Below are 24,889 nucleotides of genomic sequence, written 5' to 3' on the forward strand. Positions count from 1 at the left end.
GCACACAGTAAGTACGACAAAACCCAGTACATCGGGCTAAAGATGAAAAAAAGACACATTTTGTAATCCGTCACTATAGTGTGTCCATTATTGTGCTTGTGTGATAAAATAACAGGAGGAGTAGTTTCAAGTGCTTTCGTTTCTGTAGAAACAGGGGTCATGTGGTGTGTAGCAACTATAAAAGCTTTAAATCTTGTTTCACAACATCCTTCTGTATTACCCGACCGATGTGGAAGTATGTTTTTTAGTCTTTTGTAAGGTTCAACGTGTTGTTTTCTCCATTTTCCCCGAGGTAAGATGAATAATTTTACTGCTTTTTAGTGAATTTGAATATAGCGTTTTAAGCCACATAGTTATTTTGTTCATCTGTTCAATCATAAGACAAATAGGGTCTGATAAAAGGAGTTTGTTTGTCGGATATTATTATTGAATATAACTATTCAAAATGGGGTACAATGTCTAAAGGAAGAAATCAGTGAGGGGAAGAAGTATTATATATTATAATGATTCTTAACCTAAAAGTACTAATACCACAATAAAAAAAAAAACTTTTAAAACGAGTAAATCTGCATTTAAAATCTGACTTACGTCAAAGAGTGCAAGTACAATCAATAACATATACTAAGCGTAAATACTATATTCAGATTATTCTTAATGATGCAGTAACATGTCAAATGCATTTCAAATTGAAGTTGCAGGTAATTTTATTTAGTTTTTATACTGTTTGGCTGTTGTATTTGCAGTCCATTGTTCATCTCGCAGGTTTTGAAATCCTTATCTGCAAAGTAACTAAGGTCATCAAATAGAAGTAGTGCAGTAAAAAGTACAACACAAAGAAACTACTTGAGTAAAATGAGTAGAAGTACCCATAGATAGTTATTAGGTATTTAGTTGATTAATTGTACTTCAGGGTTTTATCCTGACGACGAATGGGAAGTAACCGAACTGTCACTGTTTCTAAATCCAGGTGAGAAGTGTCCGCGGACCAGCGTGTGAAAATGGCAGCCATCATGTTACTGAGTGTCTTCTTTGTTTCAGGTAAGCTGTTCCTTCCCTCACTGCAAAGAAAACATCTGTAGGATCATTTTTTCTAAACATTCCCTTCATGCTGATTTTTTTTATGTGAACTTATCATGAATTTGTTCCACAGGTGTTCTGGCTTCTTGTCCTGAACATGCTCAGCCTCTTGTTACCACACCTCAGGAGATGGAAGCACTGAGTGGATCCTGTCTGCAGATCCCATGTAACTTCAGCATAAATGCAGAAGAGACATTTGACCGTACAGGACCAACGTCCGGATTGTGGATTAAATCTGATTATTATTACTACTTTGGAAGTAAAGTGGTTTTCAACGGCAACATGATGGAAAATATCTATCCTATGAGTCTTACTGGAGACCTGAGTCAGAAAGATTGCTCGACCCTATTTTCCAGTGTAATCAAAAGTCACACAGGCAGCTACCTCTTTAGGATCGACAACCGGCCATTACGCAGAACGGAAACTTGTGATCCTCTTCAAATAAAAGTTAAAGGTAAGAGAAGTTTGTTTCTGTCAGTCAATCTATACTTTTAGAGAACGTAACATGCTGATAGGAAAGTACATTTCAAAACCACACCAAAGGATTAGGACAAAAAAAATCTGGTTCTTGATGACTGAAGTGTTTGGTAATAAAAACAAATAAATGAATTGTATCCTATTCCACGTCACAAATCAAAACCTTAAACTAAAGGATCCCAAAACCATAGTCTTTTATAAATACGCTTGTTAGAATAGGTTTATTTTATTTGACATGATTTGACAAATTCTCACGTTTCATATACTGTAAGTATTTAGTGCCTCTACTGTCTCCATGCTTTAATGTTCAAAAAGCTCTTTATTGTTCTCATACTGCCTGTGCTGCAGCACCTCTTTTCACCCTCTGTCTGAAACCAGAGCCCTGTCTGCTCTGATTGGTTACCTGGAACTAGTGATGTCACTATGTTACGGAAGTAAACATTTGTGGCGTTTCAGGCAGGCGGGGAATTTGTGGGAGAAACTCACTCTGGAGGGAATTTAAAGGATTGTAGTCTTTGCAGACCATTTCCATGCACACAACCTATTTAACACGTACATGAATGGGAGGACTCCAAAGACATGATATGGCCTCTTTAAGTCACTATAATTACTATTTCAAGATTAAGTCAATATTTAATTTAATTCATTTGTAGGGTATTTAATGACACACTTGAATAATATACAATACAATAATACAGATTTGTGACCAATCTGTATTATTTTTATTTTATGATAAAATCTGTTAATGTATGAAAACTCCACAGATTCTCCTCGGAGCCCCACCATTGAGATCCCAGGTGATCTGAAGGAGGCCGAATTTGTCACTGTAACCTGCTCAGCTCCAGCTCCCTGTCCACACTCCCCTCCTAAACTCACCTGGACTCTCCAACAAGACCCTCCCAACACAATGGAGGAAAACCCAGATCGGACCTTCACGACTAAGATCCAGAAGACCCTCACTCTGACAGAACAACATGATGGATTCAACATCACCTGCTCTGCCAGCTATCCTGTGAATGAAGGGAAAGATGTGAAGACAGCAGAGGAGACAAAGACTCTCCATGTTTCATGTAACATTACATTATTTTATTATTGATAGCAGCTGGCAAGACAAATTATCTTTTCTCATCGTGTCCATGTGTCCTCTAGACGCTCCCAAAGATGTCACGGTGGTCGTCAGTCCGGCTGATCCAGTGTCAGTCGGCAGCTTGGTGAATCTGACTTGCTCCTGCAGAGGAATCCGTGCTGCTGACGGCTTTGCCTGGCTCATGATGATGAGTGATGGCCGACTGCACACGATGGAAGATAACACACAGCTTTATGTACTTGAAGTCACCAACAGTGATCGAGGCAGATCATATTTCTGTGGGTGCAGCAATGTCTTGGGCCTTCAACTATCGAAAGGACGTGCGTTGATATTTGAAGGTAGCTGCAGGACTCATGGTTTGAAATGTTCTCATGTTTCCCAGTGAGTGGAATCTGACCATGCTGTTGGGTTGCAGGTGATCATGAGGTTGGGACGGTTGATGGTCATCTGATACTGAAGATGTTGGGAATCATAATGCTCGTCAGTACACTGGTCATCTTTGAATGGTGAGACAAACTCTCCTGTGATATGACATATGCACACACTAATTTGTATCTTTGGCTGTAGATCATTATCATCACAACATAAACAACATATTTGTTTTTCCTTTTTTTCCAGCTGGTTTAGATCAAGGCGCTCTTCTAAACCAGAAAAGGTATTCACCAGACGAGGAGAGGTATCTGTAACTGCCTGCGTGACAACCAAAATAAAACCAACTGAAAATAGTTTCTAATTTAGCTCTTAGGAATCAATTAGCTAGGGTTTATTTGTAAGTTTATTTGTATTTGTTCCAAAAGTGCTGATTCTGTGTCTGTAGCTTTAAATGCTAATGAGCTGCAGCTGGCCACGCCCCTGTCAGAGATGATTGGTTTGAACAAACACAATGTTCTAGGAGGAGATTCAGGTGAAAAGGTGTGTGTGTGTGTGTGTGTGTGGGGGGGGGGGGGGCGGGTTACCCTGGTTGGTTATTGGCTAATGGTTGTAAAACCCAGAAAAACATTATGACATCACAAAGTGGCCAAAATCGGATCAGGTCATTTTCAGACAGGTTTTTATATAAATGGATCAGGACAAAAAGAGAGGGAATCTATTTTCCTGAGACGTTCAGAATCTCTTAACACAGAGGGGAGACATGTTTATGTATAACAGACAGGAAAAAGTGGATTTTGCATAAAAGGTGACCTTTAAAGGGTCTTTTTAGTTATTTGGTTGATTGCTCCGTCTGCTGTACAGTGTATGGTGTTGTGAGGTCCTGAGACATAACTGTTATTCTCTGGCTACACAAATTACATGTTGCAACTGTTTTTAATCTTTACAGTTACTAAACCTCTTTAAGTTTTTCAGTAAACTCTCCTCTTATTTTTCAGGGCGCAGCAGAAGCAGAATATCTCAACCGTGTGGTCGAGTTACAAACATCCTGAGTCACAAAGAGAGCAGGAAGACGTTCAGTTCACTTTTAGTGAAAGAAAATGCTGTATTGATTTGCCTTATATGTTCCACATTAAGAAGGAGTGACTTACAGGATGCAGTGAGTGGTGTGATGAAAATAAAAAGAGGATATTAGCAGAAAGACTAAATATGGGTCATGATGTGGGATCTAGCAGATACAAAAGCCTGGTGGGTGTGCCCACACTTCCTTTTTTCTAACAAGACTAAATACTGTAGAGTATTTGTTGGACACCTTACATTACTTCCTGAATTTCACCTTTTGGTAAGACAATCATTTCAATGCTTTCTACAAAATGTTTCAGGTATTTTTGGTTTAGTTTAATTATTTGCCTTAGCGTGCCACTTCAAATTCAGATTTCTGTAAATAATCAATTGTACCATGTTCTTTGAATATGACCCTAAACCTTAGTGAATAACATGTTGAAGTGTTTGTACTGTTTGTACTGTACGCAAAAGTAAAAAGTTCTTCACTAATTTGTCTCACGTTAAACGTAATCATGGAACATGATTTTTATTTTGTTCTTTTACTTTGTAATTGCTTAACTTGTATTTCTGTTGGATGCATGTGAACTGTGTTAAATACAAAACAAATCAGGGGTTAAAAAGAAATCTGTGCAGAAGCTTTGAATGTTATACAAATACATTCAGATATCTAAGTTACTGTTTTGATGATGATAAAATGTAATATTTAAAATGGTAAGCATCAACATTGTGAATTAAATAAAGTTCATACTTATTGCTCTTGAAATATGTCATTACTTTTGTTCACGACATGACTCATGTCCTTTGAAACCTTAACATCTATCTTTCTTCCTACTTTTAAGAAAAGAGAACAGTCTCTGGCACATCATAATTAAGCATGTTGGTGATTGGACTCCTTACTTTAATAATAACAGAATAACAGAAAAGTAAATACATACCTTTTGGATTTTGAATTGCCAATTTATTTTCCATTATTTGGACACTGTCCTCTGAAGACATTGGTGCAAGCAGTAATCTGTTTGTATCTAAAATTAATGATGCAATGTCTTCCTTCTCAAGGAGAGGGTCAGTTAGGGACAGGAAGGAACCTCATCTTCCCTGGCTGAATCTACAATGCAGGAATTTGATTCAATCTAGAGACCAACTGTTAAAGCAGAGCTTAAAATCCGGACTATCCACTGACAGACATACATATACGCATGCTCGTAACAAGGTAACTCAAACAATAAGACAGGCCAATGCAAACTTTTTCATCAATATAATTGAAGGTGCGAAAGGTAACAGTAAACACGTTTGGCAAATCCTAAATAAACTATTAAGTAAACATAAGAATCAGGAAAATAATGCTCTAGAATTAAAAATCAATGATGCCCTGATAAAAGAACCTGCAGTGTTGGCCAGCTCGCTTAATGAATATTTTATAAATAGTGCACTGGACATCAGAAAGCTCTTCCCGCCATCTGAGGTCTCGACTGTGGATACACATCCAGTTTTTGACCTGGAGGAAATCACAGATGTGGAGGTAAAAAATATAATTTTAGGGTTAAAAGGTTCTAAGGCTAGGGATGCAGATGATTTAGACACCAACTTCATTCAGACAAATGTTGACAGTCTAATAAAATGAATTACTATGCTAGTAAATCAATCTATCAGCACGAGGGAAGTTCCATCATCCTGGAAGGTGGCCACGGTGACACCGATTTTTAAATCTGGGGATAAGGCAACAATGTCCAATTACAGACCAATCAGCATCCTCCCCTGTGCCTCTAAAGATAGCTGAGAAATGTGTGTCAAAACTAATCACCAAACATTTAGACAAAGGTTTCGCTCCACTCCACCCAATTCAGTTTGGTTTTCGTGCTCACCACTCCACTGAGACAGCTAACTTTGTCTTTGTGGAAAAGGTTAAATCTATGTTGGACACGAGCCCATATGTAGGTGCTGTCTTCCTTGATCTCAGGAAGGCTTTTGATACTGTTGACCACCAAGTGCTTCTTACAAAGCTGACATATTTACATTTTTCTGCAGATTCAATACAGTGGGTTAAATCTTACTTATCTAACAGAAAACAGTTGGTTTTGGTCAACGGTACCAAATCCCCCTACCTTGTCAACCCTGTTGGGGTTCCACAAGGTTCCATTCTTGGACCATTACTGTTTTCTCTGTACATTAATGACATGCCTAATGTATGTCCTGATTTTAATGTACAAATGTATGCCAATGATGCGGTCATCTTTGGGAAAAATACTGAAATAATCACCTCCTGTCTCTCAAATAAATTGGACAAGGTTCAACACTGGCTGAACAGCATTTGCTTACAGTTAAATGTACAGTATGCATGATGTTCAGTAAACGACCAGTCAAAATCGAAGGATCCAATGTGTTTTTAAACGGAGCAGAATTAGAACTAGTCCCCCACTTCAAGTACCTTGGAGTCATAATGGACTCGAACTTGACTTTTAAGAAACATATTAAGAAAGTATCCAACACCATTAAATTCAACTTGCAACATTTTAGACCTTTTTTAACCGTCAATGCTGCAAAGTCATACCTCCACTGTATGATTCTATCCCACATTGAATACTGTTTTACAAACTGGTCGCTTGCTTGTGCCACAAACCTGAAACCCATAGAACAGCTGTACAAGAGAGCTATCAAGGTGTTTGACAGAAAGCCATATTCATACCACCACTGTACCATCCTAGAAAAACACGATTTCTTGAGTTTTGACCATTTTAAGTCTTTTAAAAGTATGTGTTTTTTTTATAAATGTTTACATGGACTGCCCCCCCTCCCTTAGGGGAATTCATCCACAGAAAACACACTGGACGCAGCACTAGGTCAGAAACCAGAGGAGACTGTGAAGTCCACCGCAGACGGTCCACTTTTGGACAAAATGTACTCTCCATTAAAGGCAGCTCATTGTGGAATAGCCTCCCAACTGAGAAACGGGATTGTCCCACTCTCAATAGTTTTAAAGGTCAACTCAAAGAATGGTTGAGAAACAAACAGACGTGCAATCACCGCTACATGCACTTTAACACAGGGGTATCTCATCTAGCAATTTATGTAGCTCTTTTTTTGCACTTTATCTTTATCTCCTCCTGCACTTTATATATTGTAGCTGCTACATTGCACAACCTTGTGGCTTGTATGCTACTCAAGCTCTTTCTGCATATCATGTATTTCTGTTTGCCATGTGTATAAATGTTATGTTCATAAATGTTCTATGTGATGGGACTACGGATGGAAATGAGCTCAAAGCTAAAATCTGTCTCATTTACATTCTAAAGCATTATTTTGTTTACAATTTTCATTAATGTTCACTGTCCCGGTTCAAATAAACGATTAAATAAAAATAAATGTGTCTTTACATACAAAGTATTATAAAGATAGTGAAAGGTAATGATGAAATCTTTGCTTTATTGTCTCTGTTAACATCCAGTCCAAATGTATTGACACTCTGATCATTAGAGAGCTACAAGAGAAGACTACATTTTCACTATAGATATGGACCAAAATTGCATTTTAATATTTCTTACACAACCATCCACTTTAAAAACGAAATGATTGAGCGTTGTTCTACCTCGGTTAGGGGTGGTGTGTTCATCTTTTATCACAGGAAAAGTGCAGCGTTGATAAGGAATGCAGTAAATGTAGTATGTTCTAGCTGTGGGCTCATGTGGTAAGGAAACATTTGACTGAACTCTGTCTTTTATTGTTTTTTTTATATTTTCTGTTAATTATTTATAAGCATAATATTGCAGAAGCATTTAAATTGAAAGTGTCAAAACGAACTGGTTGTACAGGGCAAGTTTCTGTGGTGCCTTTGAAGTAGGGAAGTTGCTTTAAAAGGCACTTTGTAAGAACTGAATACGTTATATGTATGATTACTACAAATGAAAAGTAACAGTGTTCTTGTGTTTGCAAATCCAGAATCCTGAATATGGTGACCAACATGTTGCTGCTAGTCCTCTTTGTTTCAGGTGAGATGTTTGTTACTTTAATAGTTTACAATCTTTACTTAGAAAAAGCAGAAATACCAAAATGACTCCTTTGTTCACATCCTGAGTTTGAATACAATTTGCTTACAAGACACAGTTTGTTAATATACTCTTTTTTCTTCCTGCAGATCTCCTACATCTCGTTGAAGGTACTTGTTACCAGTCCCTTCACATCACCACCCCGAAGCAGATGGAAGCACTGAGTGGATCCTGTTTGCTGATTCCGTGTAACTTCAGTGCTGTCCCAGCTGAGAGCTTCAACATCTCAGGAGAAATCTTCGGAGTGTGGATTAAAGAAGAGTCCAATTTTGGCCAACAACCAAAGAACCTGATTTTCCACAGTAACGGGTCAATCAACAGATATCCAATGAGTCTTACTGGAAACCTGAAAGAGGGAAACTGCACCACTCTGTTTTCTAGTTTGGAAAAAAGTCACACAGACAAACTATTTCAGGATTGAGAACAGCCCATTTCTGTCAACAGCTATGTGTGGTCCTCTTCGATTAACAGTGAACAGTAAGAGACTCTTTCAGTTTTTTCAGTTGATCTCAAATATTAAGGTTTAGAATAGAGGCTATACTTACAGGAACAGTGAGCTGAGGGATGGTGTGAGGATGCTGATATACAGCTGAGGCCGTAGATTCCTGATTCTGCTTGGATATTAAATAAATAAATCTGATCTTATATTGTTTCCATTTTACTTTAAGAGTCTAACAATGCATTGGAAATTTGGGAAAAGGAACCCTCGTGTATTTATAACTTCCTAATGAGTAATAAATACACTTCACAAAAAATAACTCTGTTTACTTTAAACCACTGGCAACACTTATAAAAACAAAATGCAGTAATCTATTACATCAAATAAGAAAATTGTTCTATCTTTGGCATAAATAGTATGTCATGTTTATATAGGGCTCTTAGTTATTCAGGCCTTTATCAATATTATCTGTAACCTTCTAATGCAATGCAATACAGTAATACCCTCTGAGGATGTTAAATTATATGGAGAATTATATTTAAGAGTTTGAGCAACATTTTCTGTGGCACAAAAAACCCATATTCACGGATTCGATGACATTGAAGATTTCATACGAAATAGCAGTGTCAGCCTACAAAAACCCACATTGGTCAACATTCTGTGAGTGACTCTATTTCATATTTATTTATTTTAAGCCATTTTTTTTTTTTAAACCTGCACAGATTCTGCTCCGAGCCCCACCATTGAGATCCCAGGTGATCTGAAGGAGGAGGAGTCTGTCACTGTAACCTGCTCAGCTCCAGCTCCCTGTCCACACTCCCCTCCTAAACTCACCTGGACTCTCCAACAAGACCCTCCCAACACAATGGAGGAAAACCTAGATCGGACCTTCACGACTAAGATCCAGAAGACCCTCACTCTGACAGACCAACATGATGGATTCAACATCACCTGCTCTGCCAGCTATCCTGTGAATGAAGGGAAAGATGTGAAGACAGCAGAGGAGACAAAGACTCTCCATGTTTCATGTAAGAACAACCTGTGATTGTCAGCACATGATGGCATGATTTGAATGAAGTTAATCTCACATTTTCCTCAGATGCTCCTGGGGACACCTCCGCCTCCGTCAGTCCGCCCTCAGGTTCGGTGTCAGCGGGCAGCTGGGTGGAGCTGAGCTGCTCCAGCAGAGCCCAGCCACCCGTCATCAGCTTCACCTGGTTCAAGGAGAGCCAAGATGGAGACATGAACGTCTCACAGGGAGAGATTTACAGCTTTAATGCCACAGAGGGAAGACGTTATTACTGTGTGGCCACAAATGAGCTTGGTAATGGAAAGTCAACAACGATCCTGCTTACTATTGGTAAACATGAAACTGCACTACAATTCAATATAAAATAAATGTAATTAAACTATTGTAAGGACGTGCGTTGATATTTGAAGGTAGCAGCAGGAGTCCTGGTTTGAGATGTTCTCATGTCTCCCAGTGAGTGGAATCTGACCATGCTGTTGGGTTGCAGGTGATCAACTGATTGGGACGGTAGGCCTAGATGTTCATCTGATATTGAAGATGCTGGGAATCATAATGCTCGTCAGTACAATGGTCATCTTTGAATGGTGAGACAAACTCTCCTGTGATATGACATGCAGCTACACACTAATTTGTATATTTGGCTGTAGATCATTATCATCAGAACAAAAACAAATGTTTTCCTTTTTTTCCAGCTGGTTTAGATCAAGACGCTCTTCTGAACCAGAGGAGGAATCCACCAGACGAGGAGAGGTATTAATAAACTAGGGTTTATTTATAGTTGTTCTTGTGTTAGGATGTGCATAATTAAGAAGGAATTATCCTCCAATGATTATACTTTTTAACAGAAGTGACATCACATGCAAAGCAGCACATCTCACTACTGAGACATCAGAGCTGGGTGCAGGCATTTACAAATGTTCACTATTGATTTTGAAGCAGGTTAAAGCAATGAAAATAACTAAAACATCTGGTTATGTAACCTTATATCGCAGACTTGTAATGTAAGAAGTTAGCTGGTGACAAATGGAGTGTTTAGGAGCAACAAATATTAGATGAATATTCTCCAGCTATCAGACGTATGACTCCAAATGAAGGCTGATGTTGCTCCATGTCTGATGGAAGTGTAAAAAGGTAACATGTATGCTATAACAATTATATGAATTGGTCCATTAAAACACAGATTGCTGATAACAGAACATCAGACATAAATACCAAGAAAACATAATCATAGACAAATACAAGTATTCCCCAATAAAAATCAAGTCAAACTTTAAACCTGCATTCATTTATTTTTGAGTGCTGTCCAACAAGCGCTAACACAACATTAACGTAGTATCACCTTGTAAAGATGATACAGCAAACATTATTGTGTATATGTGTGCGTTTTAGTGTGCGAGTTTCCACTTATTCTTTAAAGATCCCCTATCACACTCTTTTTCAACAATATATTATAGGTCTCAGATATACACAAAACATGTCTCTGAAGTGTTTGGCTGAAATACCAAACAGATCATTGCAGCATCCCATAATCCCCTCTGTTTCAGCCCTGTTTCAAAAGTTCAGATTATGTGTCTGTAGCTTTAAATGCTAATGAGCTGCTGCTGGCCACGCCCCTCTGAGAGATAATAATAATAATAATAATGCATTTTATTTATATAGCGCTTTTCACAACTCAAAGACGCTTTACAATATGAGGAAGGGTAGACAAACAAGGACAGTTAAACAAGTATAGTAAAATAAAAATAAAATAATAATAAAAGGGCAGTCAAGAGGAAGTTGATTGAGAGCGGGGGGGGCTTATGGGTAGACAGAGTTGAAAAGATGTGTTTTGAGGCGGGACTGAAAGACTGTGAGGGACTCAGAGTCACGGAGATCTTGGGGGGGGGGATTTCAGAGCCTAGGAGCTGCCACTGAGAAGGCTCTGTCCCAAAAGCTGCACAGTGTGGATGTGGGAATGGATAGGAGTCCGGCTGCGGTGGATCTGAGGGACCGTGGGGGTTGATAAGGAGTGAGAAGGTTTGTGAGATAAGGGGGGGCCAAATGGTGGAGTGCTTTGTAGGTGAGGACCATAATTTGTAGTTGATGCGATGGGAGACAGGAAGCCAGTGGAGGTCTTTGAGGACCGGGGTGATGTGATGCAATGATTTGGTATGCGTGAGGAGACGTGCAGCTGCATTTTGAACCCGGAGTCTGTTGAGGGATGTAGTGCTGATGCCGTAAAGAAGTGAGTTGCAATATTAGATATTAGATGATTGGTTTGAACAAACACAATGTTCTAGGAGGAGATTCAGGTGATCAGGTGGACGGGAGTTACCTTGGTTGGTTATTGGCTAGTCGTTGTACAACCCAAAAAAACATCATGACATCACAAAGTGGCCAAAATCTGATCAGCTCATTTTCAGACAGGTTTTTATATAAATGGATCAGGACAAAAAGAGAGGGAATCTATTTTCCTGAAACTTTCAGAATCTCTTAACACAGAGGGGAGACATGTTTATGTATAAAATACAGGAAAAAGTGGATTTTGCATAAAAGGGTCTTTTTAGTTATTTGGTTGATTGCTCCGTCTGCTGTGCAGTGTATGGTGTTGTGAGGTCCTGAGACATAACTGTTATTCTGTGGCTACACAAATTACATGCTGCAACTATTTTTAATCTTTACAGACACTAAATCTCTTAAGTTACAGTAACCTCCCCTCTTATTTTTCAGGACGCAGCAGAAGCAGATTATGTCAACCGTGTGGTCGAGTTACAAACATCCTGAGTCACAAAGAGAGCAGGAAGACGTTCAGTTCACTTTTACTGAAATAAAATGCTGTATTGATTTGCCGGTACCACTTTACAATAAGACTACCCTTATAAAGGATTCATAAAGGGTTTATAATTAGGTTATGAATAAGGTTGTAAAGACTTTATTAATCATTAAGAACCATTTATAAACCAGTTCTATACATCAATACAGGCTCACTATTTGGCAAGATGACTAAGCCTTATATTGGCTACTTAGCGAGAATCAACACAGTGGTTGATGCTGGTTGATGAAGAAGACGACGAAGTACGCTAATTAGCCAATATAAGGCTTAGCAGTCCAGATAAATGTGGGCTCACTATTTGGCAAGCAACCGCTCACAGTTGCCCTGTTTATCTAATGTCTTAGAAAAGATTATTAATGATTTATAAAGTGTTCACAACCTAATTAATAAATTAATTTGCCTTATATGTTCAACATTAAGAAGGAGTGGCTTACAGGATGCAGTGAGTGGTGTGATGAAAATAAAAAGAGGATATTAGCAGAGAGACGAAATATGGGTCATGATGTGGCATCCAGCAGATACAAAAGCCTGGTGTGTGTGTCCACACTTCCTTTTTTCTAACAAGACTAAATACTGTAGAGCATTTGTTGGACACCTTACATTACTTCCTGAATTTCACATTTTGGTAAGACAATCATTTCAATGCTTTCTACAACATTTTGCAGGTATTTTTGGTTTAGGATAAAAAGATATTTCGTAATTATTTGCCTTAGCGTGCCACTTCAATTTCAGATTTCTGTAAATAATAAATTGTACCATGTTCTTTGAATATGACCCTAAATCTTAGTGAATAACATGTTGAAGTGTTTGTACTGTTTGTACTGTACGCACAAGTAAAAAGTTCTTCATTAATTTGTCTCACGTTAAACGTAATCATGGAACATGATTTTTATTTTGTTCTTTTTATTCGTAATTGCTTAACTTGTATTTCTGTTGGATGCGTGTGAACTGTGTTAAATTAAAAACAAACCAGGGGTTAAAAAGAATTCTGTGAAGAAGCTTTGAATGTTAGAAAAATACATTCAGATATCTAAGTTACCGTGTTGATGCTGATAAAATGTAATATTTAAAATGGTAAGCACCAACATTGAGAATTAAATAAAGTTAATATTTCCTGTTCTTGAAATATGTCATTATTTTTGTTCACGACATGACTCATGACTTTTGAATGCTAGACATCTGACTTCCTTCCTACTTTTAAGAAAAGAGAACAGTCTCTGCTAAATAATTATTATTAAGTTAGTGATTAGGCTCCTTACTTTAATAATAACAGAATAACAGAAAAGTAAATACATGCCTTTTAGATTTTTAATTTGCAATTTATTTCCCACCTATTATTCATGTGTGTTTATATACAGAGTATAACAAAGATAGTAAAAGGTAATGATGACATCTTTGCTTTATTGTCTCTGTTAACATCCAGTCCAAATGTATTGACACTCTGATCATTACTTACAGAGCTACAAGAGAAGACTACATTTTCACTATAGATATGGACCAAAATCGCAATTTAATATTTCTTACATAACCATCCACTTTAAAAAACCATGATTGTGCGTTGTTCTACCTCGGTTAGGGGTGGTGTGTTCATCTTTTATCACAGGAAAAGTGCAGCATTGATAAGAAATGCAGTAAATGTAGTATGTTCTAGCTGTGGGCTCATGTGGTAAGGAAACATTTGACTGAACTCTGTCTTTTATTGTTTTTTTTATATTTTGTTAATTATTTAAAAGCATAATACTGCATAAGCATTTAAATTGAAAGTGTCAAAAACTAACTGGTTGTACAGGGCAAGTTTCTGTGGTGTCTTTGAAGTAGGGAAGTTCCTTTAAAAGGCACTTTGTAAGAACTGAATACGTTATATGTATGATTACTACAAATGAAAAGTAACAGTGTTCTTGTGTTTGCGAATCCAGAATCCTGAATATGGTGACCAACATGTTGCTGCTAGTCCTCTTTGTTTCAGGTGAGATGTTTGTTACTTTAATAGTTTACAATCTTTACTTAGAAAAAGCAGAAATATCAGAATGACTCCTTTGTTCACATCCTGAGTTTGAATACAATTTGCTTACTAGACACAGTTTGTTAATATGCTCTTTTTTCTTCCTGCAGATCTCCCACATCTTGTTGAAGGTACTTGTTCTCAGGCCCTTAACATCACCACCCCGAAGCAGATGGAAGCACTGAGTGGATCCTGTTTGCTGATCCCGTGTAACTTCAGCGCTGTCTCAGCTGAGCGCTTCAGCAGCGCACGAGAAATCTTTGGAGTGTGGAGTAAAGAAGAGCCCTCATTTGGCCAAAAAACTGAAAACTTGATTTTCCACAGTGATGGGACAATCAACACATATCCAATGAGTCTTACAGGAAACCTGAGACAGAGAAACTGCACCACTCTGTTTTCTAGTTTGGAAAAAAGTCACACAGACAAATACTTCTTCAGGATTGAGAGCAGCCCATTTCGGGGAACAGCTATATGTGATCCTCTTCAAATAACAGTGGACGGTAAGAGATTTTTTGTTGGAGTAGTAGTCTTACCTTTATTGTTCAACTATACATCTAGGATAATCAATGTATCAGTTATTACAGAAATTATTCAGACAATCAAAAAGTCATAATATCTGAAACCCGCTAAATCCAAATATATTACAGTATATAATATTGTATGCATTACTATTACAAATAGTGCACGTCTACATGCACAGATATGAGTCTCATGTGGATGACAACATCTACTAAGGATGCAGCTGACTGACCTTTCTTTTCACGTTTTACAATAAGATGTACATTTTTTTATTTCTGTTGAAAACTGTATTGGCCTGTATCCTCGCATTTAAAATGTGTTAAACCACAGATTCTCCTCCGAGCCCCACCATTGAGATCCCAGGTGATCTGAAGGAGGCGGAGTCTGTCACTGTAACCTGCTCAGCTCCAGCTCCCTGTCCACACTCCCCTCCTAACCTCACCTGGACTCTCCAACAAAACCCTCCCAACACAATGGGGGAAAACCCAGATCGGACCTTCACGACTAAGATCCAGAAGACCCTCACTCTGTCAGACCAACATGATGGATTCAACATCACCTGCTCTGCCAGCTATCCTGTGAATGAAGGGAAAGATGTGAAGACAGCAGAGGAGACAAAGACTCTCCATGTTTCATGTAAGAACAACCTGTGATTGTCAGCACATGATGGTATGATTTGAATGAAGTTAATCTCACATTTTCCTCAGATGCCCCTAAGAACACCTCCGCCTCCGTCAGTCCGCCCTCAGGTTTGGTGTCAGCGGGCAGCTGGGTGGAGCTGAGCTGCTCCAGCAGAGCCCAGCCTCCCGTCAGCAGCTTCACCTGGTTCAAGGAGAGCCAAGATGGAGACATGAAGGTCTCACAGGGAGAGATTTACAGCTTTAATGCCACAGAGGGAGGACGTTATTACTGTGTGGCCACAAATGAGCTTGGTAATGGAACGTCAACAACGATCCATCTTAAACTCAAAGGTAACAGGACTGGACCCACAAACTCAGCCCTTTAAAGGAAAACACTACATCAACAAAATATTACTTTTATATTACTAAACCGTTTTACACGAAACTCTTGAGAAATGGCTCATCTAAAAGCGAAAAAAATATCCATCTGGCTAATGGAGGTAAACACATGCATACATTTGTGAAATAGGAGCAGGTATTTTTGGATAAAGCAGTTAATGCATCAATGTAAATATATGCAAAAACGGGAATAATGAGTTTGATGGGAAGATAAAAAAAATACATTTACATCAAAAAATGTGGTCTATAAATGATAAATTAGGATTTCATCAAATTAGGCCACATAAAATAGGACGAAAAGAGATTTGCAATTTGAAAGGAAAGTGAAAAGAGGAAGAGAGAAAATAAAAAACTGAATTTCATCAACTGAGAAAACATTTTGAGTTTCAGCTTCATCATTGTCTGTTTTTCCTAAATACTGTATGAAGTCAAGCTCTACATGAAATCTGGATTATAGCCACGAATGTTTTTTTTCCTGTAGGAACTGATGGCTCTTCACCATGGGGGGGAGTTGTCGGGGGGATCGTTGGGATCGTTGGGATCATGATACTCATCTGTTTTGCTGTTGCTGTTTGGTAAGTAACTCAAATCAATTTAGTATCCACATCTATTACATGAAGCTGACCGCTCTTTATCTCTTCCAGGTGGTTGAAGTCCAAACATACATCTCAAGAACAGTCACAGGTGGGAAATACTCAAATGTGCAGTACATATATGTGTTGTGAATACTTTCTTAAATAGACTGGAGACTGCACTGACTAAGTTCCTTATCTGTGAGTAAATGTGGCACAATGAACCACTGTCATGGTGTTTCATCAGAGTTCCTATTTCTATGTATCAACTCTCAGCAGGGGGAGCAGATCAGGGGAGAACATGAGACACAAATCAATGATACACAGAGGCTAACAGCTGTCCAAGAATCAGCCGCAGCAACAGAAACAGGAGAAGAGATCCACTACGGAGAGATCGACTTCTCCAAGCAGAGGAATCAAAGTCCCCATGTCTCAGAGCAGGACGGTGGTCAGACGGAGGACACGCTGTACGCTGAGGTCAAAGTGTCAGAGACAGCAAACAGACCAGAGGACCTCTACGCTCAAGTGAAAAGGAAATGAATGTATAGACATGTATTTTTTTAGACAAATATTCAGGTTTTTTTATTGCCACAAGAACCGTTTTGCTTAAAAACTTGAAGTTATTTGACATATATTTAAAGTGTCATATTTCTATTTTTTCGAAGTGCACTTTTATGTTATTTATTGCTTTAATAAAAGGCCCTGCTATGTAACAAACTGCAAAATCATCAGACTTTAAGAAGTAAAGTTAGGCGATGATGAATAAAATAGGAAGTAACATTTTTTAAATATCTTAATTATCTGGTTTAGTCAACCATCTGTTATTTTCACTCGAGATATGATCTGAGAAATGATGTGTATTTTTGTGTAAAGGTCATTTCGCAAAATAAACCAACAGGTATTTAATTTTTAAGTAATACTTAAAACACTTCCAACTTTAAAAAATATATAAATTATTATTATTATATGGTAGGCCTGGGTGTCGTATTCTATGTATATATATATATATATTTATATTTTTTTTACATAACTTTTAACAGTTTTGAAATTCACATATGAAAATATGATGTCACCTGTTTCTGTGCACCAATCAAGATTTAGCATTGTATGAATCACAATCTGATGACAGCTGGGGGGGTGAAGTTTTTACAGTGTTAAAATATTCATTAATTATAGCTAAATATGAGTATTGTTGCCTATTTTATAATGATACAGAGGATGATGCAAAGCTATCAGGGTCTTCCAAATTAAAGAGGTGCAAATGTACAGTATGCTCCTTAATACAAATGAATCCATCAAATAAACACAATTTACAAAAACAAGACTACATGTGTGATTATATTTCACATCATGAATCCAAATCTGCAAAGTAACTAAAGGTGTTAAATACATGTAGTGGAGTAAAAGTACACAATGTACCTCTGAATTGTTGTGGAGTAGAAGTATAAAGTAGCAGAAAATTGAAATACTCAAAATACAAGTACCTCAAACTTTTCCTTAAGTGAAGTACTTGAGTAAATGTACTTAGTTACTACACACCACTGGATGTAGGACATGGCATAAGTTCTGTTGCAGTTTTTTATGTTTCATTACAGATCCTGTAATACAGAGTGTGTCCACTGGGTGTCACTGTTGCTAATACGGTGGTCCTAATGCAGTGGTTTATTGTAGGGTACTGTCCCCTTCATTTAATGTCATATAGTTACTTTTATTTAAAGGATGTGATATGAATTTGTAATATTCAACTCATCTACCCAGTTGCAAAGAAAGTATCTTACATTTGCTCCTCAATTACACAATACTACATTAAAATAATGTCATGAATTAGTGATAAGAACAGAAGAATATCATATTTTAAATAATGTAATGCCACAAATTAATAATATTTAAATTAAAATTATTATAATGATATATGTTGTATCCTGCATGAAGAGCTAGAACGTTTTTATTGCAGTATTCCTTTTTTGAATGTGATGTATTATTTTTAGACACTGCTGCATATATGTTTTACCATAGTCTATTTATTTATTATTACATTTGATTTTTAACTTGCCTTTTTATATAATATATAACTCTTCTACTTTAATCTGCAGTGTACCTCTGCTGCTGTAATTGTCCCCACTGCGGGAAGAATAAAGGATTTCTGATGTTTCACATGTACTTCCTGTTTTTGTAATGTAGGTCACTTCGGTGTACCACTAAACCAGCAGGACTTTCTGCGTGGAGCTGAAACACAAGAAGTATCCCCGGGGTTAAATTACACCCTAAACAATGAAGTTGGTTATTTGCATTTAAACTCAAATTCACCCTCTGATATTCATTTCCCAAAGAAGAGTCTCGTCGTGTGTCTCTCTTTGATATAGGATTTATTGGTAAGAACATTTTCAGATGCTATTATATTATGTTAAAAATTACTCTTCATGAACTAAAAAAAAAAAAAACATTAAATGATCTAATATTTAATTTGATCCTTTTTTTTGTCAGAATTAAGACTGAGAAGGACACATTTGCATCATCAGCATTTAAATGTTTAGCATCGGTATCTCTGTTCAACACGGTGGTGTAATTGTTTTGTAATAGCTCTAAAACATGTTTAAACAGTGTCATCGTTATTGTTGTTCTTTTCAATTTAGGAACTGGGAGCCATGTCTGAAACAGAATTCGTGATACTCCACATACTCTTTATTTCAGGTGAGCTTGTCTACCAACATTGCTCCGGAAAAACTGCATGCAACATCCCGCTGCTGAGGTATATTTAGTTTGTCTTTTCATGCGGATTTTTCTAACCTCATATTCATCACGAGTCTGGTTTTCCAGGTTATATCTCTCACAGGCTCCGCCCTCTACTGGACTCTATGGGTAGTTCCCCTCGATCCTATCATGCAAGCATTCATCCACAGAAACTTTCTAGACGTAGCCTGAATGTGCGCGCATCTCACCGCATAAAAGGAGGCCTTGTCTCCTTACTGTCATCCCTTTCTCTTCAGCATGGCAGTGAGACACAGCTGAGTGAAGAGGCCGGTGAGCCGCCTGCGTCAGGGCTTCTACGGCCCGGCCCGTCCGGCGAAGCCGGCCTTCGGGTGGCCAAAGGGGAGAAGGCCCCTGCCGCTGCTGTCGCGTGACCGCGAGATGCTTGAGTATCTGGATAAGATATTCTGGCTCGGGGTGCAGATGGCGGCGGCGGCCAGTAATCTAGGTGTGTTGGGAGTGTCGCTGAGTACCCCCCTCGTCTGAGGATGGGAGTGATTACTCGGACCACTGCGAGTATGGCTAACGCAGCCGGTCGTGTGATGTCCCTGAGCACCGTGGCATCGCGTCACGTGTGGCTAGGTCTGACCGCACTGGCCAAGAAAGACCGAGACGATCTCCTTGGGGCCCCCGTTGCCACGGAAGGGCTCTCCGGATCGATATCCTCGGTCGCCTGGAGGGAGAGAGGGCGCAGTTCAGCCGCATGCTGCCGCTGGCTCACCCTGAGGTCTCTCCGCAAGGGAGAGAGCGCCCAGCGGTGGTAAGGCGGAGAGAGGCGACGGTACAGAGCCCCTAGAAGGGCGTACTGGGTGGGCCGCAGCGAAGGGGTACTGGGTGGGGAGCTCCGTCCTCCAGGAGTTGACTGGCGGCGGGAGGAAGCATCCCGGCGGAGAGAGGAGATTTCTCCGGCCAGGACGCGAGGGCAAATCCCGCCTCCTCCCTGTTTGACCCCATGGTAACAAGGTAATCTTTTCCAAAGAGGGAGTGGGGCTCGATGCAGGCAGTCTACGCGCCACCCTGTCAGAGAGCAGACAGGCATCCTTGCTTCGGGCAGTTTGCAGACTGCAACAGGGGGCAACAGTGACAGCTTTGACTTTCATGCAGACCCTGGGTCTCATGGCGTTGGCTCGCGTTGTGGTCCCGCTCGGGTTACTGCATGTGCGCCGCCTGCAGAGGTGATTCTCCAGCCTGCGTTTAGATCTCAAGAGACACAAACGGCGTCTGGTGACCATCCCCCCCCTCAGTGGAGGGCAACCTCCAATTCTGGGGGTCCCCGGATCACCTCCGGAGGGGGTCCCCACTGGGACGGGTGACCTCCTACATCACAGTGTTCACTGCGCCCTGTGGTGCTCCATGGCTCTGAGCGACGACCCGCCCTTGGGGGTGGACGCGTTTGAACACGAGCCATGGCCAAAGAGGCTGCTTTACGCCTTTCCACCGTTGTGTCTCATTCTCACACTCCTGGGGAGGGTGAGGCGGGAACATGGTGGTACTCAGAGATGACACAAATGAAGGTGGGCCGGCCCTGGGTGCTCCCCCAGTTCCGGGGGGCGATGTCTCAGGAGGCAGGTGCAATCGGGGCGTTACCCACTCTGGGCTCCTGAGAGGGACAGGCTAAGGTAACAGGACTGGACCCACTAACTTTGACCTTTAAAGAAACATTAAAACAACAAAATACTTCTCACATATTACTAAACCCGTTTGACAATGAACTCTTGAGAAATGGCTAATCTAAAAGAAAAAAAAACACCCTCTGAACATTAAACATTTGGATTTGACTACCCAAGTTATTTTAGAGCTTGCAAAATAATGTTTCAATATATTTTTCCTGTTGTTCACCCTTTCAACCTTTCACCTATTTACTTCAATTCATCAGACTTTTCTCCAAAACCAGGTTTAAAAAGTGGAACTTGTGCTACATTAGTTACATGTCTTCTTTAAGTGCACTGTAAGAAACGTACTGTGAAGTTCACAGTATTTAAGTGGCAGCAATTGACAATTTACTTACTGTAAAATGAATTACAGTAAGTAACTTGTCAATTGCTGCCAGTTAAATACTTTAAAGGTAATAACAGTATTTACATGTTTTATTTACAGTAACAGTGTAAAATGAAACACAGTAACTTCCAATACTGTATTTGTGTTTACGGTAATAGTGTTTTAACTGTAAAATGAAACACAGTAATTAGTTTTTTTTTTTTAAGGTATTACAGTAGTAGTATTATAGCTCTAAAATGAAACACAGTAACTTCCAAGCACCGTGTTTGTGTTTACGGTCATAGTATTTTAACTATAAAATAAAACACTGCCATTTAAAAAGTACTGTATTTTTGTTTACGGTTATCGTGTTTCAACAGTAAAATGGAAACTTTAATGCTATAATTTTAAGTCACAGTATCAGTATTATAACTGTAAAACAATTTATTATAGTATACTTCATGTCATGCTGGTAATTTACAGATTACCAGACATACTTGACACAATTTTAAAGCTCACCAATAACTGCAGGGAGACAACAAACAATACATTTTAACCATGTATTCTTAATTGTTGAAACCTAAGCCATCTATAATGGAGCCAGCGTATCAGGGAGTCATCATTGGGATCATCCTACTCATCTCCCTGGTTGTCATTGTTCTGTAAGTCTCACAAATTAAAGCATTCAAGGTACACATTTTCTAATTCCTGAATAATTTCTTATCGCCTTTTTTACTTACAGCGCTCTGTTGCGTGGGAGACGGGGGTTTTGGACGTGTTCAACTGAACAACAGAGTCTGGTAGGAATCAATTGTTTACAATAATGGACTGTATACTGTAGGAAAAATAAGATGTCTAAGTTTCTCCATGAGTAAAAAAGAGGAAGAAACGCAACAGATCTGTACAAATATCCAGTTTCTAACATGATGTGGTGAAAGATTGTACAAACCACAAAAGAGGAATCATCTTTTGACAGACATATTTGCTGCTGCTTACGTTTTTACAGAATGAAGAGCTGACTATTGAGGAGCCGGAAGAGGAAATCCACTACGGAGAGATCGATTTCTCCAAGCAGACCCCTGGTCGACCCCTGTCCCGGTGCAGGACGGGGGGCAGAAGGAGGAAACGCTGTACGCTCAGGTCAAAGTGCCACACACAGCAGACAGCCTAACACAGGCTGCTAGGCAACCAGAGGACCTCTATGCTCAAGTGAAGGAATGATGCAAAGACACAAAGTCCATTAAAACATTTTGAAGATAAACATTATTGAATAACTCAAGTTTGTAGAAATGGAGACCTGGGGCCGTATTCACAAAGCATTTTATCTTTCCGCTAGGAGTGCTCCTAACTCGCGCTAAAACATTTTACGTAGGAGTTTTTTCTTAAAAGTTATTCACAAACGGTGATTGGTTGTTCAGAGCAGGCGGTCTCGGTGAAACTCATCCGCAACATCCCACAAACGAGCCCACTAAATCACCGAAAAACAATAGCCTAGGCTAGAAATGTATTCCTATCAAATAGTTATGGACAGTGCAGTTAGCAGAATACACGCAAGATGACAAGTTTGTGCAGACCACGATAATGACGTTGTATATGCACGTTAAAGAGAGAGAGCAAACAATAAAAATACGTAAATTGCATTAAATCAAGGAGGCAATTAAAAGCACCCTGCAAACTATTATCCAATGAGCATATTTCCAGCACTTAAACACTTTCAATAACAGCCCATACCGCCGTTAAAGCCCCCCTATCATGATGAATGAAAACAATCTGCGTGTTGATGGAATGTAGGCTACTTTCTTTCTATTGACGAACACGTCCTCATCTTTTGATGGCGCAATTATTTTTATGTGCGTCCCGTCAATAGCACCGACCACACCAGGCATACCTGCAATTGCCATGAAGTTGGCTTTGATCCTGTGTAGTTGTTGATTGTCCAAAGGAAACCGGATAAACTGTTGGATGATATGTGGTCTAGAGAGCGCGTTGATGGTTTGGTTTATGGCACGGCTGACTGATGGTTGGGATATTCCTAAATCGTCGGCATTGCAAAGTTGCATTTTCCCTGTTGCTAAATATCGTAGTGTTGCCAAACATTTTATTTCCGGACTAATCGGGTTATTCCTGTTAGTCGGGGATGTTATTGCATCCCGCACTAATTCCACAACAAGTGTGATACCCTCACGATTTAGCCTATATCTCTTGATCAATTCACAGTCTTCCATTGTCTCCAAAACATTTCGTCTCGCAGCCATTTTCAGATTCTTTGTGAATAGGTCTTACTGAGTTAGGAGTCCTCTCGAGGACTTTTAAGCTCTCCCAGACTTAGGTGCTACTTTTAGGCCTACTAAACACTTTGTGAATTGCTCTTAGTGAATACAATTAGGAGTCCTAAATTTAAGACTGACACGCCCATTATGTTTAGGAGTTTCTCCTAAATTCGCCAGTTAGGAGCTACTTTTAGCCCTAAGATCTTTTGTGAATACGGCCCCTGGACTGTTTTAATACAATGAAGGGAAACTCATAACCTCCCACATCTGCAGCTTTCTGTCAGTTGTAAACATGTAAGTGTGTGTGTGTGTGTGTGTGTGTGTGTGTGTGTGTGTGTGTGTGTGTGTGTGTGTGTGTGTGTGTGTGTGTGTGTGTGTGTGTGTGTGTGTGTGTGTGTGTGTGTGTGTGTGTGTGTGTGTGTGTCAGTCACTTGAAGCACTCATGCATCTGTTAAAATGTTTGAAATGGCATTTTTTAAGTAATCTCAGTTTCTTATGTATGTATTGTGAATCAATTTGAATGATGCACACATTTATTTGTTTTTATTCACCAAAATAAAATATATTTTAAGCACCTTTAAATAATCGTTATGCTCATATTTCACCATTAAAACACCTTCATTCCTCAATGTCACAATTTACAGAGTTCCTTCTGCATGTGGTCATCAAAGACAGTGACAGTTCCTTTTTCTCCTCGGTGTTGCATGCAAGCTATCGTCATTTTAAACCAACAAAGTGCCACAGATATTCCTGTCTCTGTTTCATCAGATCATCGTTTACCATGTTAGGGAAGTTGTGGTTTTGTTTCTGTTATGATTGAGTCCATATGAGATTTAAATTACAACTTCTTTAACTCTCTTTTCCTCTCACACTCACACTGAGGAAATGACACTGACACTATGTTAATGTTTGCTTCCATGATTGAGTTCAGGACTGAAAGGAAATAAGTAGAAATACATTAAACTCTATTTATTTGTTTTTTAATTATTCTATTTCATTTAGTCATTTTAAATTTGAGTAGCTTTCTTCACAACAATTAAGATGGGTGTTAGAATGTAACTAAGTGTTGGGGAAATATTTTCCAAGGCCCATAACTTTGACCCAGTTTATCAGTTTAAACGGTCCTGACTGAGCACACGCTCTCACGGGGGAGAGAGAAACTCCCTCTGGAGGGAACGTTGAGATTTTAGCCTTTGCAGACCATTTACATACACACAACCTATATTACACACTACAGGAAAGAGAAATTCCCCAAAAAGTATAACAGGGTCCCTTTAATATTTCTCCCACTGATAATGGAGATATTCAAGCAAAGAACCTCAAATGTACAGCTCAGTTAAAAGTATCCACTGTTAGGGAATCATTTGCTTAGGTATTCAACCTTCA

At 39.1% G+C, this 24,889-nt stretch overlaps 2 protein-coding genes and 1 long non-coding RNA gene across 3 annotated transcripts; all 3 read left to right on the top strand.

Moving 5' to 3' along the window:
* Positions 1 to 64: 64 nt before the first annotated feature.
* Positions 65 to 12,347, top strand: LOC307026435 (uncharacterized protein; the record flags this gene model as incomplete). The annotated part of the gene is made up of 15 exons (XM_079661822.1): positions 65 to 292; positions 968 to 1,038; positions 1,151 to 1,531; positions 2,319 to 2,624; positions 2,704 to 2,979; positions 3,057 to 3,147; positions 3,260 to 3,296; positions 4,009 to 4,046; positions 8,009 to 8,058; positions 8,205 to 8,417; positions 9,277 to 9,582; positions 9,654 to 9,878; positions 10,072 to 10,168; positions 10,277 to 10,334; positions 12,294 to 12,347. Exons 2-15 carry the CDS (start codon positions 999 to 1,001, stop codon positions 12,345 to 12,347), a joined length of 2,172 nt encoding a protein of 723 aa, XP_079517948.1. The 5' UTR covers positions 65 to 292; positions 968 to 998.
* On the top strand, positions 10,070 to 18,664 carry LOC307026698 (B-cell receptor CD22-like). Its single transcript, XM_079662294.1, has 10 exons — positions 10,070 to 10,168; positions 10,277 to 10,334; positions 12,294 to 13,021; positions 14,313 to 14,362; positions 14,509 to 14,898; positions 15,248 to 15,553; positions 15,625 to 15,888; positions 16,418 to 16,511; positions 16,581 to 16,620; positions 16,785 to 18,664. Exons 4-10 carry the CDS (start codon positions 14,323 to 14,325, stop codon positions 17,046 to 17,048), a joined length of 1,398 nt encoding a protein of 465 aa, XP_079518420.1. The 5' UTR covers positions 10,070 to 10,168; positions 10,277 to 10,334; positions 12,294 to 13,021; positions 14,313 to 14,322; the 3' UTR covers positions 17,049 to 18,664.
* Positions 18,665 to 21,499: 2,835 nt separating this feature from the next.
* On the top strand, positions 21,500 to 22,588 carry LOC307026714. Its single transcript, XR_013804431.1, has 3 exons — positions 21,500 to 21,895; positions 21,976 to 22,033; positions 22,240 to 22,588. It is a non-coding gene; the product is annotated as an uncharacterized lncRNA (long non-coding RNA).
* The last annotated feature ends 2,301 nt before the right edge of the window (positions 22,589 to 24,889 follow it).

Source organism: Notothenia rossii (genome assembly GCF_949606895.1).
Source record: "Notothenia rossii genome assembly, chromosome: 12".
In the NCBI taxonomy this organism is placed as follows: domain Eukaryota; kingdom Metazoa; phylum Chordata; class Actinopteri; order Perciformes; family Nototheniidae; genus Notothenia; species Notothenia rossii.

What these genes read in the sequence shown, in the direction of transcription:
- LOC307026698 (XM_079662294.1), top strand. Translation starts at nt 14,323, where the DNA reads ATGGTGACCAACATGTTGCTGCTAGTCCTCTTTGTTTCAG. An exon ending in TCTTCAAATAACAGTGGACG is followed by an intron (nt 14,899 to 15,247) that starts GTAAGAGATTTT and finishes GTTAAACCACAG; the next exon opens with ATTCTCCTCCGAGCCCCACC. An exon ending in GATCCATCTTAAACTCAAAG is followed by an intron (nt 15,889 to 16,417) that starts GTAACAGGACTG and finishes TTTTTCCTGTAG; the next exon opens with GAACTGATGGCTCTTCACCA.